The sequence below is a fragment of the Cyanistes caeruleus genome, unplaced genomic scaffold (genome assembly GCF_971803275.1).
Source record: "Cyanistes caeruleus unplaced genomic scaffold, bCyaCae1.hap1.1 HAP1_SCAFFOLD_98, whole genome shotgun sequence".
NCBI classification, from domain to species: domain Eukaryota; kingdom Metazoa; phylum Chordata; class Aves; order Passeriformes; family Paridae; genus Cyanistes; species Cyanistes caeruleus.
The window spans coordinates 607,591-622,656 of NW_028255900.1; the positions used below are offsets into that span (position 1 = coordinate 607,591).

A 15,066-nucleotide genomic window follows, 5' to 3' on the forward strand; every position below is an offset into this window, starting at 1 on the left:
CCAGAGAGCACCAAGCAGGCTGGCCTGGTGCCCCTGAATATTTCTGCAAACCCTCTGCATTTCACACCTTTGCTGTGGCTCAGTGCAGAGCTCCAGGATTGCAGGCGCTTGGTCCCAGAGCTGTGTGAGGCACTGGCTCATGCAGATGTGCCCTGACTTGCTGTCACTGCCTCACGCTGGCCTCGGTTCCCCTGGCAGAAATGCCGTGCCTGAAGGACACTGCCCTGTGCTGGAGCCTGCGGAGCAGCCCGGCTCCCTCCCCCTGTGCCCAGAGTGCTGCACACACTGCTGACCATTGCCAGGAGTTCCAGGGCAGGCGGCACAAGAGCAGCAATGGTCAGGCAGGGCAGCAGCCCTGGGCTGCTCTTTGCCTTTCTCTCCTCCTGTGCAGACTCCAGACAGCCCATGGCACCAGTGTGTGCTGTGCCCAGCACGGCGCCGCTTCCCCTCAGGAGCAGCCAGCTGCCAGCTTGGCTCTGAGAGCGGAGGATTTGCCTGGGGCCAGCAAGAGGCAGCCAGGGCCAGGCTGCTGCCTCTTGCAGCTCCAAGGGCCTCCTTCCAGCCTGCCTCTGCCAAAGCTCAGGCTTCTCTGGGCTCTGTCAGGGCTCTGCTGGGGCTCCAGCCTGGCCAAGGCCGGGCCCGCTCTCACCTCACAGTTGCTCACAGCTCTGCACCACAGGAGACCTTGCACAGCACCCTCACTGCTCTTTCTGCTTTCTCTCTTCAGCCAGACTCTCCTCCAGCCAAGGAGATTTCTCTTAGGGATACAAATCCAAGTGGCAGGAACCCAAATACTCTCGAGTCACATCTGCACAACCTGCATCTGCACAGGATGTTTGCGTTGCACCGCTCCTCCTTTGGTTTTTCCTGCAAGTGCCATTGCTGTTTCTGCCTCAAATAGAAATGCCAGAGCTGGGCAAAACTTGGCCAGTTGGCCATATTCCAAAGGCAGTGTGGTCTGGAGAGGATGAATGAAGAGGAGCCTTCCCCCCTTACAAACTGTACCAAAGAAGCCATCAATGTCACTTTCCACCTCTAAGAAAAAACTGACAATTCAGGAGGAAATGTTGAGCTTTCTCACAGGGTCAGAAGGAGAGAAATGTTCCAAAGGAGTTGAGATTTTAGAAATTTTATTTAAAATCCTACTCTACAATCCTACACTACAAACCTACCCTACCATCCTGCACTACAATCCTACTCTATAATCCTATTCTACAATCCTACTCTGCAATCCTACTCTATAATCCTACTCTAAGTTGGCCATGGAGAAGACAGTTTATAAATTGATTGTTGCATTCCTGCCTCCTCCTTCCACTTCTTCACGGCAACGATGAGAGGTGCCAGGCTGGACCCAGGCATGGCCGATGTTATAAATTGATGCTGCAGAAAGGAAAAGAAAACAACAAGAAAGCATGATTTTCCAATCTAAGAGCTTGAAAGGCAGGGGAATAGTTTTTAAATGGAAAGGGGATTGAGTCAGAGTAGGTCAGGAGCATGGGGCAAGAGTGGCACAGGTTGCCCCAAGAGCTGGTAGGTGGCCCACCCCTGGAAATATCTGAGGTGTGAGTATCCTGATCTCTTGAAAGATGTCCCTGCTCATTGCAGGACACAGACTAAATGACCTTTCCATATCCCTGTGTGTTAGTTTGAGATGAATTGACATTTAGGGAAAGAAGTAAGAAACCCCGCACGGAAGTGATTTCTTTGAGAGAAGCTGCTGGGAGCTTCCCCTGTGCCTGAGACAGGCCAATGGCTGGCTAGTTCTGAGAACTGACAACATTTTGCACCATTTAGAAATGAGATGTGCCTGTGTGATGATGCACATTTTGAAAACCACCAGCCCGGGCACTGGCCCTCTTTGCTTCCGGAGCCCGAAGGTAACGGAGCTCTGGTGAGGCCGGCCCTGCTCGCCCACGGCCTGTGCTCCTGGGGGAGGCCGGGCCAGAGCCCAGCGGCTCCCGGGCGGGGGATGGAGGCTGCGGGACCCCGACCCCAGGCTGGGCCAGGCCACGGCTGCTGACATCTTGCCCACACTAAACCCTCTCCCCAGCGTGCAGCGACGGCTCCAGGCCGAGCCTCCCCTCCCAGCGGCTCCCGGGCAGAGAGAGGGGCCCAGCACAGCCTGAAATCCAACACCGTGACTGCCATGACCTGGGTGAGATTGAACCCTTTCACTGCACAGATGAGACCTTTCTTATTCTTGTGGGCCTGATAATAAAATTTGTTATTCCTTTGAAGTTTGAAGCCTGTTTTGCCCTTCTCCTAATCCAGAGCTCCCAGCAAGAAATGAGTAAGTGCCCTGGTGATTTTAGCCAGCGCTAAAACCCAGCACTCCCTGCCAGCCCAGCCCAGTCTAGGATTGCTCCCCACTGTCAGCTGAACAGCACCAAGGTTGGAAGTGAGGAGGATGGGGGCTCATCTGATGCCTTGGATTTCAGTGGAGGAGGAGCCCATCCCTGGGACACTGTTTCACCTGCAGCCCTTTTGGCATTTTACCTGCAGCAGCTCCTTGGCAGACCAGCGCTGCGCCTCGCCTTTCTGCAGGCAGCAGCTCAGGAAGTCACGCAGCAAAGGCGAGAATTGCTCGGGCTGCCGCAGCTGTGGGCTCCCTTCTGTGGCTATGTGGAATTTAGCCTGGGGAAAAAGGAAACACAAGGCTCCACCTGCTTCTTTCCCATCTGGAACTGCTCTCCCAGAGCCCATTGTTCCAGCTCCACTCTGCAGTGGCAGTTTTTGCCCTGGCAGAGAGGCAGACATGACTTTCCTTGTAGCATTTGGATGACGACTTTCCTGTATCATGAAAAAACCCAAGCCCCAAAGCCACAGCTTTGCCAACATCCAGCAGATCTTGCCTTGGCAGCTGATTCCATTGCCTGATCTAGTTAGTGGCAACTACATCAGCAAATACGTGTTTCCTTCTCGGAGGATTCCCAGCAGCTTGGCAGCCTTTTTGGAAGAGGGATTTTGCTATTTTAACTAACTCTACTACTTCCAAGGATTCTTATGTGAAAAGAATCTCTGCAGTGCTTGTTGGTCCCTTAAGCACAGCTGCCATAAAACAAAACTCATCAGGCTTTTTGTCCTGTTCTTGAAAATGATGGTAATTGGAAGAAAAGAAAGGAAATGCAGCAGGTGTTCCTCAGGGAAGGAAACAAACATTTGGAATCTCATTTCCAACACAGACACATTAAGATGCCTCCACAATTGTAGTGGGTTGAAAATGCCTGTTTGGGCACACAGGAGCCACCTGCAGCTCTGTCTCTCAGCACTCTGAAAATTTCAGGTTCCCTTAGGTGGCAAAAGGAAAATATTCATGGTGAAATCAGAAGTGTCATCCCTGTGGTAAGCCTGTGCTCGTTGGATTCTCAAGTCAATGCATTAACGCTGTGCCCATCCCAGAAAGTGCCAGGAAACAAACAGGAGGTTTTGGCAGGCTCTCCCCGTCACCAGGCTCCAGCTTGGTGATATGGAGAAAGTGGCTTGGGTTAGGAAAGAAGGTGGTCACTGAGTGTCTCAGCAGCACTGCACAAGAAGCAGAAGAGACTCTGGCTTTACAGCCTCATCTCCAGGTTTCAGGCAAGTTTCCCTGTGAGAAGAATGGGGCTGCACCTCTTCTCTCAAAAGCACTGTTTTAGAAACTTGGTTTGGTTTGAGTTTCTTTGCTTCATTTCTGGAAAGATAACACCAGCTCTGAGATGCTTGTTTCCTATTCTTGGGGCCATCTACACAGCCAAAAGAGCTGGAACGACTTCTAAGGCAAAGCAAACTGCTGCCTGAGAATGGAGATGGTTTGGGCGAGGTAAGGCTTGAGTTCCCCCAGTGCTGCAACCAAAGCTCCAGCAGATGCTGATGTGCTGCAGGGCCATTTGTAGAAGGGGCCTTGGTGGAAGTACTTCCAGCAGATGGCCATGGGATTTTGTGCAGTGAGCAGAGAACACGGGACAGGTGAGAAAGACAGCGGGATCAGAGAGTATTTGCTCCTTACCGATTGAGCAGTGAAACTGTCATAAGGAGTTTTTTGTTCGGCCATTTCAATTGCCACAATTCCAAAAGACCACACGTCCACTTTGGGGCCATATGGTTGACGCTTCACCACTTCAGGTGCCATCCACCAAGGAGTCCCGGTCACCGAGCACCGCTGATTTTGCTCAGGGGTGAGCTGAGCAGAAAGGCCAAAATCAGCTGAGGAGAAAGCAAAATACTCTTTTAATTTCAATACTGTCAATTAGGAAACCAAGGCAAAGAATTCCCCAGTAGAAGGTTGAGAATGTGCAGTTGAATTTCCTGGACAACACTCCCTGCTCTCTTTCCTTGGGGCTTTGGCCAAGGCAATATGAATTGGCTACTTCAAACATCCCCCCATTTCTTACACTTCCTCCAGCAGTGCCTTTTGTTCCCCTGAAGGTTTAGATTGCAGCTCCCTCCCTCTGGAAGGAACACACACAGACACACACAGAGCAATAGCACTCTTGGCTGCTTGTGGTTCCTTGTCATAGCTGTGTGCACCCTGCAACTGTGCCTTCAGCCCACAGCAGGGGGGACCCCTGCACTGCCAGCAGCAGCATTTTTGGGGAGCTGGCAGTCACTGAAAGCAGCCCCACAGCCCCCATTCCTGGAAGGCTGAAGCTGAGCAAGAATACACTGACCCAGCTTGACAGAGCCGTCGGTTCTGAGAAGGATGTTGTTGCTCTTGACATCTCGATGGATCACGTGGTTGGAGTGAAGAAAATCCAGTCCTTGCAGGCACTGAGAGAGAAAAGAGAAACAGGGGGGCAAAAAGTAGTGCTGTGAGTTCATCGCACAAGCAAGGAACAGCTGTGGAAGGTTCCCTTTGCAGGGGAATGGGGAGGAATGGCAGAACACAGCGCCATTGAGAGCAAGAGCCTGCTGCTCCCACAGGAGCAGAGCAGCACCTTTCTCAGGAAAGGCATGTCAGCTTTTGAAAGAGCACCAGCAACTGCTGTTGTAGACTGTCCCCTGCAAAGCAGCCAGGGTGACTGCAGCTGCAGTGCATGTGCTCAGAAGCAAACAGCATTTGGGCTGCACTACTATCCTTTTCAGCTGAGGAATAAAAGAAATTAGTCTCTCTTTGTTTCTTTCCTGTTGGTTTCAAATCCTCCCAGCACACCTTTGCTTTAGAGCCAAGGAACGTAGTGCAGACAGGCAAAAGTTCAGCTAGGCAAGGTGGAGAAGTGCAAATGCCAATGGAAGAGACAGAGCTAGAATACAAGAGCAGGGGATAAGAGTACAGGAAGTGAGTCCAGTGAGTGTAGGGGCACTGGCAGACAGTTCCCTTGAGATGCTCTTGCTTGCCCATAGCCGAGCAGCAGCACAGAAACCAAGCCTGGCCCATGAAATCCCTCCCGTTCTGAGCCCCTGTTTCCCAGACAATGCAGCTCAAGGCCTTGGAAGCACAGATGGGATCCCTGACCTCCCGACTGACAGCTGCAATCTCTCCTTCAGACATTTGAATCTCATCGATGAGATCTCTCAGAGTGCCTCCATCCATGTACTCCATCACCAGCCAGAGTTCCTCATGCACAAGGTAGCTGAAAAAAGGAAACAAGGCCATGCAGGTGAACATGCACGGCTAGCTTGGTTTTTTGCTTGAGTCTTGTTTCTGGGTCCCTTGGAGACAAGGGCAGAAGTAAAGGCATAGACATTGCCTCTAGGCTGTGCAGTGTTTGCAGTCTGTGCTGTCTCAAGGAGAAAGGCAGTTTAGGAAGAGCCCAGATAAAAAACCTGTCACGCATGGCATTTCTGGAAATAAGCACCTAGTCTTCCTGGCATGCACAGCAATGGAAAAGAGGGGCAACAATGCAAGGGCAATCCTCTCTTGGATGGTTCATCAGCATTTAAGAAACTTGAAAAACTCAAGCCCAAAGAACTGTGGAGGCAATGAACTTAGAAGGTATTGAATTCTTAAGATAGGGCTGATGCAGGGTTTTGAACAATGTTCAGTCTGCATTTGCCAGGGTGGATTCATGCAGACAAAATGCAGTCTCTTCCCATCCATTGGAGATAAGTAGAGATATAATCATTAACAACTCTATTTCCTGCCAGTGACCAAAGTGGGTTTTTAAGCTCTCATGCTTGTAGTATGTAAAGAAACATTCAAGGGATAGGACCGTGACCACTCACCTGGCTAAGTAATTCACGATCCTGGGACTCCTATTACTCTCCATGATCCTGATTTCATTCATGGTTAGTATCTTCCTACTCACTCCTTGCACATTTATTTTCTTGATGGCCACCTCAAATGACATTGAAAAGGAGTAATTGGAGAAAATTGGTAGCATGAGACCACAACACACATGGAGCAAGTGATTTTGGAATGGCACAGCCAAGCTGTGCCAAAGTGCCTTGTGATTAGACCTCATCACTGGAGTAATTAGGAAGTGACATTCCAACAGCCCATTTCTCTGCTCCCTTCGGGGCCAGTTACAGGACACGTGGCCACTGAGGATTTGCCTTGTCCACAAAGCCTGTTCCAAGTGCAATTTGCAGGCTGGCTCCAGTCTGTGCTTCTTGTGCCTTTTCAGCACAGCTCTACTCAAAGCTCCAGCCACAGCTGTCAGCAGTGGGGAAAGGCCTGGAGAGCAGCAGAGGCTGCAGGGGCTGTTGACATTTACCTCTCCTCCTGTTGCAATGTCAAGTGCTCTGGAAACCTCTCCAAAACCCCTAGAAACAAAACAGCAGCAAAGAAAGGAGAAGCCATTTAGATCTTGCAGTGGAAGCCAGTCCAGACAGGAGAGCTCTGCTGTAAATGCCTAAAAGCTGCAGGTTGCAGGAGGGGTCTGCCAGAAGGCAGATGATGCATTTTCCCCTCAAGTGCCTGGGCACTGGGCCTGTTCCTGAAGCCTTGGGCTTTACTGCCTCAGCTCCAAAAGGCAGCTTATTCCTTCATCTCGGCTATCAGCTTCTAAACTGTGCAATTCTAATCCTGAGCACGGAGTATTTCCTTTAGCAAACTCTTGGAGAGAAATGTTCCTGAGAACTGTTATCTGATAGCTCTCATTGGGGGTAGGTTGTGCTTTCAGGCAAGCAAGATTCTTCTCCTTTCGTTAGTGTGGCCAGATGATTTGGAAACATCCAAAAATGCGAAGGAAATGAATCCTGAGCTGTCCCACACTTGAGAGACAAGCAGATTTCCCAGGTTCTGTTCCTTGCTGCAGGCAAGACCTTGGCAGCATGGAGATGTCTTTGACAATGCCTTCTGAGCACACTTGACAAATTCTGGCCAGTACTGAGAGATGGGGCAGACTAAGCCCGCTGTCTAAACCTGTGGACAACTTGTCTGACTTCCCACTTGATGGATATTCCCCCAGTGAAACACCTGGCCCATGGCTGTGTAGAAGTGACTGTGGTTGGACTCACCCGCTGCCAAGACTTTCCAGTTCGATGTATTTTGTGATGGGATTTTCCTTGTTCACCATCCTCCCTGAGGGAAACAAAATGCAAGATGCTGACTTTCAGGCAGAGATCCGAACTTGCAGGAGATGCCAAAGGCAGCCCCGCTGTCTGGGGCTCTGAACCCTCTGTGGTCAGCTGGGCAGCAAGCACAGCAGCAACAAGACAGGCAGTTGTGCAGTACAAATGGGCAGCAGAGAGACTGATTTTGTCCAGTCCTTGGAAGGAAATGAAGCGCAGAGAGCACAGCAGGGCACAGCACAAGGCTGGCAAAGGCCAAGCATGAGCACTGACAAGCAATGGCAAGAAGACACAGCCAGCCTGAGCCCCTGACAAGCTGTGGCCCCCGTTCAGGACACACCAGCATTGCCTTGGAGATCAGACACAGCCAGGTGCAGATCAAGGCCCTTTTGTGTGCCAGCAGGTGAAGGTAGACACCAAATCAGCTGGGATCTTTTCTCAGCCCCACCAGGTCTTTTCTGAGAGCACAGCACTGGCAGCTGTTATGGGCAAGAAGCAGATTAAATGGGTTGTGCTGCAGAATCACAGAGGGCTTGATGTGTTTTCCCAGAGACTGATCTGAGCAGGGCTTGGGCCAATAGGTAGGATTCTAAGAGTCATGGGAATGGCTGGGAATCAGGGATGAAAAAGTGCCATGGATCTGAGGAATACACAGCACAGGGGCTGCAGGCTCGCTCCTGAGAAATGCCTGCAGTGCTGTTTTATCTGATCACACCACGTGGATGTGTCTCTTGGACACATCTTTATAAAAATAAAACTGGGATATTAATTACAGATTGTTATACAAATATCTGTTTCTTCAGTGTGGGCCCAATGAAAACATCTCTTGCTGTGTTTCTTCTGTCACCTGATGTTCTTTCAAAGGAGTCCTCACTGACAAAAAATACAGCATTCTCATAAAAACCTTGTAGATGTAGTAGAGGCAATAAAAACAGTCCTAAAAATGACACCAGTAAGACACATGGGGCAGAACAGCTCTTTCAGGATGGAGAAAAAGCAAAAACCCCTAAATGCAAAACCAAACAAGGATAAAAACTGAAAACTAAAAACGGAACCACAACAAAAAGACAAAACCCCAAAACCAATCAATATCTCTGAAGTCTTTTGGTTCTGACAAGCGGTGGGAAGTCTGGAGTCTAATGAGAATTTAGGAATCAAATATTCTGTTCAGTTTGGCCACTAGCACACAGAACTTGCATAGATCATTTGCTGGGCCACAGCCTCCTGCTGATCCAAGAACAATTCCTGCTTCTGCCTTTAGTGGCAAGGGAATGCCAGGCAAAGCCGAGCCAGTCCAAGCTGCCCTCAGAGGCAGCAGGAACAGCCAGAGCGCTCTCTCGCTGCCTCAGAGCACAGCAGTTCCTGTGGGGAGTCCTAAATGTCTCTGGGACACCAAAGTGAGGAGGATCATTTGCTACAGCTCTGCTGGCACGTGCACACAATACACTGTCCCTCAGACAAGAAATACACCAGACGTACTCAGTTGCTCCACGAAGTCTCCCAGGCTCTCCTGGAGCTGAGCAGCAGATGTGTCACTGCTGGAAATGGACAAACTGCCCCGGCTCCACTGCTCAGCTTGGGCAACAAAGGCTCCTTTAGATGCTGCTGCTGCTGCAGCAGATTGAATGGAAGAGCCTGTGTAGATCTGCGAGAAGAAAGGAGTTTGTGTCAGGAAGCTGGCTGGCAGAGATTACCCCGAGTTCCCTTTTCAAATGCAAGCCGTTAGGAAGTTGCTGTTAGCCACATGCAAAGCTCATCAACTGGATTTTTTGGATGCCCACTTCTGGAACCAAATGGTCAAAACCTAAGGTTGGTTTTAATCAAGTTGATGGCCAGTTTCATATTCCATTTTCCTGGATTTTATGAAGGATGACTGCAACAACGACCATTCCACTTCCTCCCAAGGATCCCTTTCCCCCTCCAAGGGCTGCAGACACATTTGCAGCTCCTTGTTCTAATGCTGGAGCTCCTCCCCCTCATCCTCTTTTCCTGCACCATCTTCAGAAGGTGCTCAGCCTGCAGCACTTGTGCTTGGGACAGTACCTGTGCCTGCCGCCGACCTTGGGGCTCTTCATCAGCAGGCATTTGCTGGAAGCCTTCGCAGGCTGCCAGGTGAGATATCAACACGTCCACCTCAAGTCAAAGAGAACAAAGCAGTCAGAGACCACAGCTTGTCCCTGTGTGCCAAGGCTCATTGACTGTGAGCAAAGGGAAAGAGCAGCACAGCAGCAGATTCACCAAGGGATACAGACAGCTTGCAGCTTGTATTCCAAATCTGTCTGGGGGACTGAGTTCACTTGCAAAAAGCCCTGAAGAAACAAGGAGAGCAGGAGCAGGCCAGCAGGAATCCCTTGAGATGAGTGCTGGCAAAAGGGGCAAATGACTGGTGCCACTGTCCAGGGCAGCAGCTGAGATTGAGCACAGCAGGAAATGTCCTTCCAAGCAGCTGGGATAGACACTACAGCAGGATGGCACTGAGAGGCATCAGCCCAGCCCCCTGCTGCTCTGCAGAGGAAAGGCAAAAGGGCAGAAAGCACCAGACTGCAGTGACTGCTGTGCCTATCGCTCTTTCACTCACTCGATTTTCTAGAGCCTCTTGGTGCTGAGCGAGGAGATGGAATTTCTCTTCGATTATTCTTCTTTCTTCCTCCAGCCTCTCCTCCCTTGCCCTGATCCTAGCCTCAGCTTCCTGCAGCTCTGCCAGAAGCTCCTCCTCGGAGGCCTGTGAAGAATGACAGAGAGGAATTTCTGTGAGTGGAGTGTCTGCCACTCTTTCACTCACCTGGTTCTGTTGATTGCCTCTCTGCCAGGGGAGATTCATCTCCTCTTCGATGCTTCTGTCTTCCTCAGGCCTCCTCTTCACTGCCATGATGGCCCTCGGAGCTTCAGGCAGCTCTGCCTGGGGCTCTGCCTCGATGTTCTGTACACACAAATGGAGAGCAAGTGCCTGGGAGCTGCCTTCAGGCTCAGCTTCTTCCTCAGTTTCAGCCTCAAAATCACACTCATTCAGTCACTTCTTTCTGCTTCCCTACCCACCTCTGCTTCCACTGTAACCTCCTGTCCCGCTGCTGATCTCTGCAGAGGCTCTTTGCTTTCAGGGCCTCTGGCACTCGTGGCCTGCTCAGTCCCAAGAGCTGCGTTTTATGCCCCTCTTCCTGCCCTTCACTCTGTCCCCTGCTGAGTCAGGCTTACCTGGCCATTCTCCAGTGGCTCTTCCACCTGCTGCCCCAGCTGCTCTTCCTGCTCTTGGGCTGGGAACAGCTCTCCCTCAGGCTGGCATGGCCGTCCTGATAAAACAGTCTGCTCCTGCTCTTTCTCTGGATGGACCTGCAGAGAAAGTAAGAGAAGATGGGCTTCAACTTCTCATCCAACATTTGTGGGCCAAGACTCAAGGGCTGATGGGCTCCCACGTTCCCAAAGCTCTGTGCTGCTGCTCTCCTGTCTTGTTCTCTGCCCATGGGGAAGCACAGATTCCAAAGTGACCCTGGCAGTGCAATCAGGGCCCATCTGGCACTGAATCTCCAACAGACTCTTGGGCAGCTGACAGGAAATGTGGGGCATTTCTCAAGGGCCTCCCTCCCCTTCTGCTGTGTCCTGCTTGTCTCTCCCTAGTGACTGACAGCCAGCCCTGTCCCACAGCTCCATCCTGGCTCTGCAGGGGCTTCCTGGGTGAGCTCAGCCCTTGGGAGAGACACTGCTGGAGTTCATGTTCTTTTCAGGCCTGCACTGCCACTCCTGCCCCTCTGACATCTACACTCTTGTTAGAAATCCTGCTCATTCAGGAGACAAGGATGTGTGCAATTGGATCCTCTGCTGCAGGTCAGAGAGCCTCTATGGCCACCTCAGGATATGGAAGAGGACCAAGGTGTTTCTCCTCCCTCTTTTGTCAGCTGAGAATTCTGAGTGGCACTGACAGAGATCCTCAAAAGGCCCCACCAACAAATTAATTGACACACCCCTAGGGATGCCAATGAAGGAAGCCATGGGTCATGTAATGCATGTATGACCAAAGTCACCAAAAACCACCTAAAACATGGAATTGTCCCACCTCACTAGGACAGGCAGAAATTTATAGGTTAAACAGGGAGTGTCAGGACAGAAGAGGCAGGAGGAGGAAAACAGCTCTGAGGAGAAAAAACAACCAACTCTAAAGGGGTTCTTAGCAACACAAGACAGCACTCAAGGACTTGCAGCTTTGCCCCCACACTAGGCTCCAATGCAGTTTCCAAAGCTGCAGACTTCACCACAAAACGTATCAACAGAAACTTGCCACTTGTGGATTTTGCCTCAGAAGAAGGGTTCAGAACTACACAGTTTGTTTCTTTGGCCACACAGGACAAGAATGGCTGGCCACAGCTTCATGGACAACACAATCATCTCCTTGCAGCTTATCAAAAGCCAAAAGACAGGTGGCCTAAAAGACTCTGCAGAAGTGAAGAATTACTCCAGAAAACTGCAGAACACTTCTCCAGGTCATGCAGAGGTTTCCAAAAAGGGACAGCAAACAAAGCAAGCCCTGTGAGCCCCAGAAATGCCGTGTGAGCCCTTGGCCATGGCTTGGCAGAAGCCAAGAGACAGAGCTTCCCTGAGCCAAGCAGCCAGCTGCTCACCCGCAGGCAGCAGCGCTTTGGGGGCTCAGCACGACGGCTCAAAGCCCAATTTCCAGCTGCCACGGGATGGGGGAATGGCTGGGTGCTGGCAGGACTCCAGCACTCAGCATCCTCAGCCAGCAACAGCAAGTGCTGGCTGCTCAGAAACTTGCAGCTCTGCCTTGCACTAAAGACAGCAGCACCCAGCACTGGCACTTACTGTCTGGGCATGGTCAGGCTGGGCTGTGACCACAGCTGGAGGCTCGTGCTCCTTTTGCTCATTTTGCTCCTCTTTGGCCTCTTCTCCAGGAGCAGAGGGAGCCACAGCAGAGTCTGCTCTTGCTTCTGGGCTCTGTGGACAGATGGTGGAGTTAGGGACAGGCAGCTCCCTATCATTTAGAACCTTATTTCTCTTCAGCTCTATTTCTACAACCAGCTCTACCAAGCACAAATCATCAGCTTTGATAGCAATGGGATTCTAAGTCTCTCCAAGTAAATTAAAATGGGTTAATTCAGCCATACTGCAAATAGCTCTGAATTAGAGAGTTCACCCTGGCTACTATCAGCAAGCAACGTTCTCTCTACAAATCTGAGCTTTGAGTTCTTTTAAATCTCTGCAATGGAAAATTAGGAAATAGCCAACAATGCCTTTGCTATTGCTGTTGTAAACATGGAAATGGATCTTCTTTCAGCCCACTCAGCTGGCCCTCTGCACTCTACTGCCACAGGCCAAGCTCACAGTTCCCTGCACAATTCTGAAACACCAGGAACATCAAATGTTCCTTTCTGACTCACCTCAGGATCGGCACCTCTGAACACACGGCTCAGATGACCTGCAGTGGGCAAGGAAAATGAACCAAATTCTTTGAGAAAAGAGGAGAGAACCGTGGCCTGTTTAGAACAGCATCTGAGAAGATCTCCCAGTCTGCATTTTCAAAGGTGTCCTGCTTGACAGGTGTTGTTTAAAGCAGCAACTAAAAAATCACTAGAAAACTTACTTATTTCTTGCAGTGTGATATGGATTAGAACAAGAGCAAAACAAGCTTAAAACTTAAATGGAATAAAGAAAGTTTATTTACAAAAACTACAAGAATAAGAAACCAGAATAAAACTTCCAGAACAACCCTTTTCTCCCCCACTACCCAACCATTCCCTTGTTTACATGACAACATGGAGACAAAAAACTTTGGATCTTTGGTGTTTACAACAGTCCCAATTCCTGCTGGAGTCTTTTCATCAGTCTTTGTAGAGAAACAGAAGTCTTCTTCTGCTATCTATGGAGTTTTTCACATGAAAACTATTTTTCTTCATAGCTTTCTATTTCTCTGATGCCAGCTGCCCAGAAATCTGCCATCAGTTGCCTCCTCCCATTTCCCATCACTCTGAGGTGTGTTATGGGTCATGAGTCTAGGGATGTCATTTTTATGAATGAGTTATTCAAAGGCAAAAGTTCTCTTCATCTGTTTTTGTGAGCCCTCCTGGAAACAGAAGTTTTCTTTTTGCTTCTTAAAAGCCATAAATCTTCAACTCTTACTTCTCCTCCTCTGTTCCAGCATCTCACAGTGTCACAACTACTTCATCATTTGCTCAAAATCCACACTTGGAAACATTCCATTCCTCCCAATATACTCTGTCATGAATTAAAGGAGGTTTTTTCAGAACACTACTGTCCATGCCCATAGCTTTAACAGAAAAATATTTCAGCTTATTAAAGTATCTCCTTCTTTCTCTTCTCCCTCTCAATTTCATTTTTTTCTTCACTCTCTTTGATGGGTTGATGATTGATCACTCCCTCTCTCTCTCTCTCTGGAAAAAAAGGATTAATCTGCAAGTCTCATGCAGGCAGTAAAAGAGTTAAAATCTTGCTAAAGCTGCAGATGTTGATGGTGTCAGGTTTCAGTTCAGTGGCAGAAACTGCAAACCAAGTCAGGCTGGCCGGCTCCGTTTCTCCCCCACCCCGCCCTCTGCAGCCTTGTCCGGCCTGGAGGGGGGGAGGAGGCCGAGACAGAGCCCTGTGACCTCCTCAGAAGCCAGAAACCAAAGAGAGCAAGAAATTCCCGGCCTCACATCTTAAGGTGGTGTTCACAGGTTGATCTCACTTCTCAATAGTTAAAACCGCTGCCAATTCTCACCCATGGCCAGGAATTAGTCAGGAGAAAAAACTCCCATCAGCCTCCAGCAGTTTCAACTTCCCGAGCTCCCAGAGCTATCTTAAAAGTAAAGTCACCCCAAGAGATTGAGCCAGCAAAGTGAGGAAATGACAGACTCTGCTGCCACAGGCTCTCCCGTGGAGGGAACAGAAGCCCTGCAAATGCTGCCCGCAGCCCCCTGGCTACAGACACCCCGTGTTTTGCTGAAGGTGTTGACAGGAGCTTGACCAAACCAGGGGCATCCTCATGGTCTTTGTGTTTCAATAGCAACCCGGTCACTAAGAAAGAGCAGGGAGACCTACAAAAGCCAGCTCAGGTTCCAGCCAGGGAAAACCTCTACTTACGTGCCAGGTTGGTGAGGTAATAGCCGGCATAGCCAATGCCATAAATGGTGCAAACTGCAACAGCGAGCTGCTCCATCACTGTAGCACTGCTGTGCCAGTTTGCACACTCTGCTCCACAACAAAAACAAACAAGGCTCCTGTCAGTGTGCAGCTGCCCACTGACAAACGCCTCAAGCAGGAGGATGCTCCTGCACTGAGCAAGCCCAAGAGCTGCTCTGACCCTGAGGCCTTCCGTGCACCAAGGCAACCTTGGGTTGTCACCACAACAAGGTGGCATCCATGCCCTGACATCACAAAGCCAATGCTCTGCGCTGCTCTGGGAATTGATGCAGAGCAACCCAACCTTCCCTACAGCAAACACAAAATTGCCTGGCAGGTTCTCCTCTGTCACAAAGTGTCACAAATCCTTTGCTGGGCTGTGGGAAATGGAAAGACAGAAACTTCCACAGATACTGAAGGGTTTGATTGACAGCCTTGGAAGGAGCTTGGGTTCATGTAATGTTAAAGGTTCACAGACGTTGAGTCGAGAATTCATAAGCTTATGTTCCTATA

The 15,066-nt window shown here is 50.0% G+C and overlaps 2 protein-coding genes across 4 annotated transcripts in view; one reads left to right on the forward strand and one right to left on the reverse strand.

Annotated features, from left to right (window-relative positions):
* LOC147646449 (uncharacterized) overlaps nucleotides 1–15,066 on the forward strand; it is a 158,450-nt gene that overhangs the window by 105,869 nt on the left and 37,515 nt on the right. The window lies entirely within an intron of this gene.
* On the reverse strand, nucleotides 1,114–14,848 carry LOC147646451 (uncharacterized). The gene is made up of 15 exons (XM_086873423.1): nucleotides 14,515–14,848; nucleotides 12,816–12,853; nucleotides 12,241–12,372; nucleotides 10,624–10,758; nucleotides 10,010–10,351; nucleotides 9,475–9,564; nucleotides 8,911–9,076; nucleotides 7,378–7,441; nucleotides 6,633–6,681; nucleotides 6,142–6,254; nucleotides 5,432–5,549; nucleotides 4,647–4,746; nucleotides 3,986–4,182; nucleotides 2,497–2,634; nucleotides 1,114–1,380 (listed from the first exon to the last, which is right to left on the reverse strand). The coding sequence occupies exons 1-15, from the start codon at nucleotides 14,789–14,791 to the stop codon at nucleotides 1,252–1,254; spliced, it is 2,088 nt and encodes a 695-aa protein (XP_086729549.1). The 5' UTR covers nucleotides 14,792–14,848; the 3' UTR covers nucleotides 1,114–1,251.

Bases quoted from the DNA above. Each gene is read 5' to 3' on its own strand.
- LOC147646451 (XM_086873423.1), bottom strand. From the start codon at position 14,791: ATGCCACCTTGTTGTGGTGACAACCCAAGGTTGCCTTGGTGCACGGAA. The intron at 9,565-10,009 runs GTGAGTGAAAGA...CTTTGACTTGAG, and splicing joins AAGAGGCTCTAGAAAATCGA to GTGGACGTGTTGATATCTCA. The intron at 7,442-8,910 runs GTACGTCTGGTG...TGTTTCCCTCAG, and splicing joins AGACTTCGTGGAGCAACTGA to GGAGGATGGTGAACAAGGAA.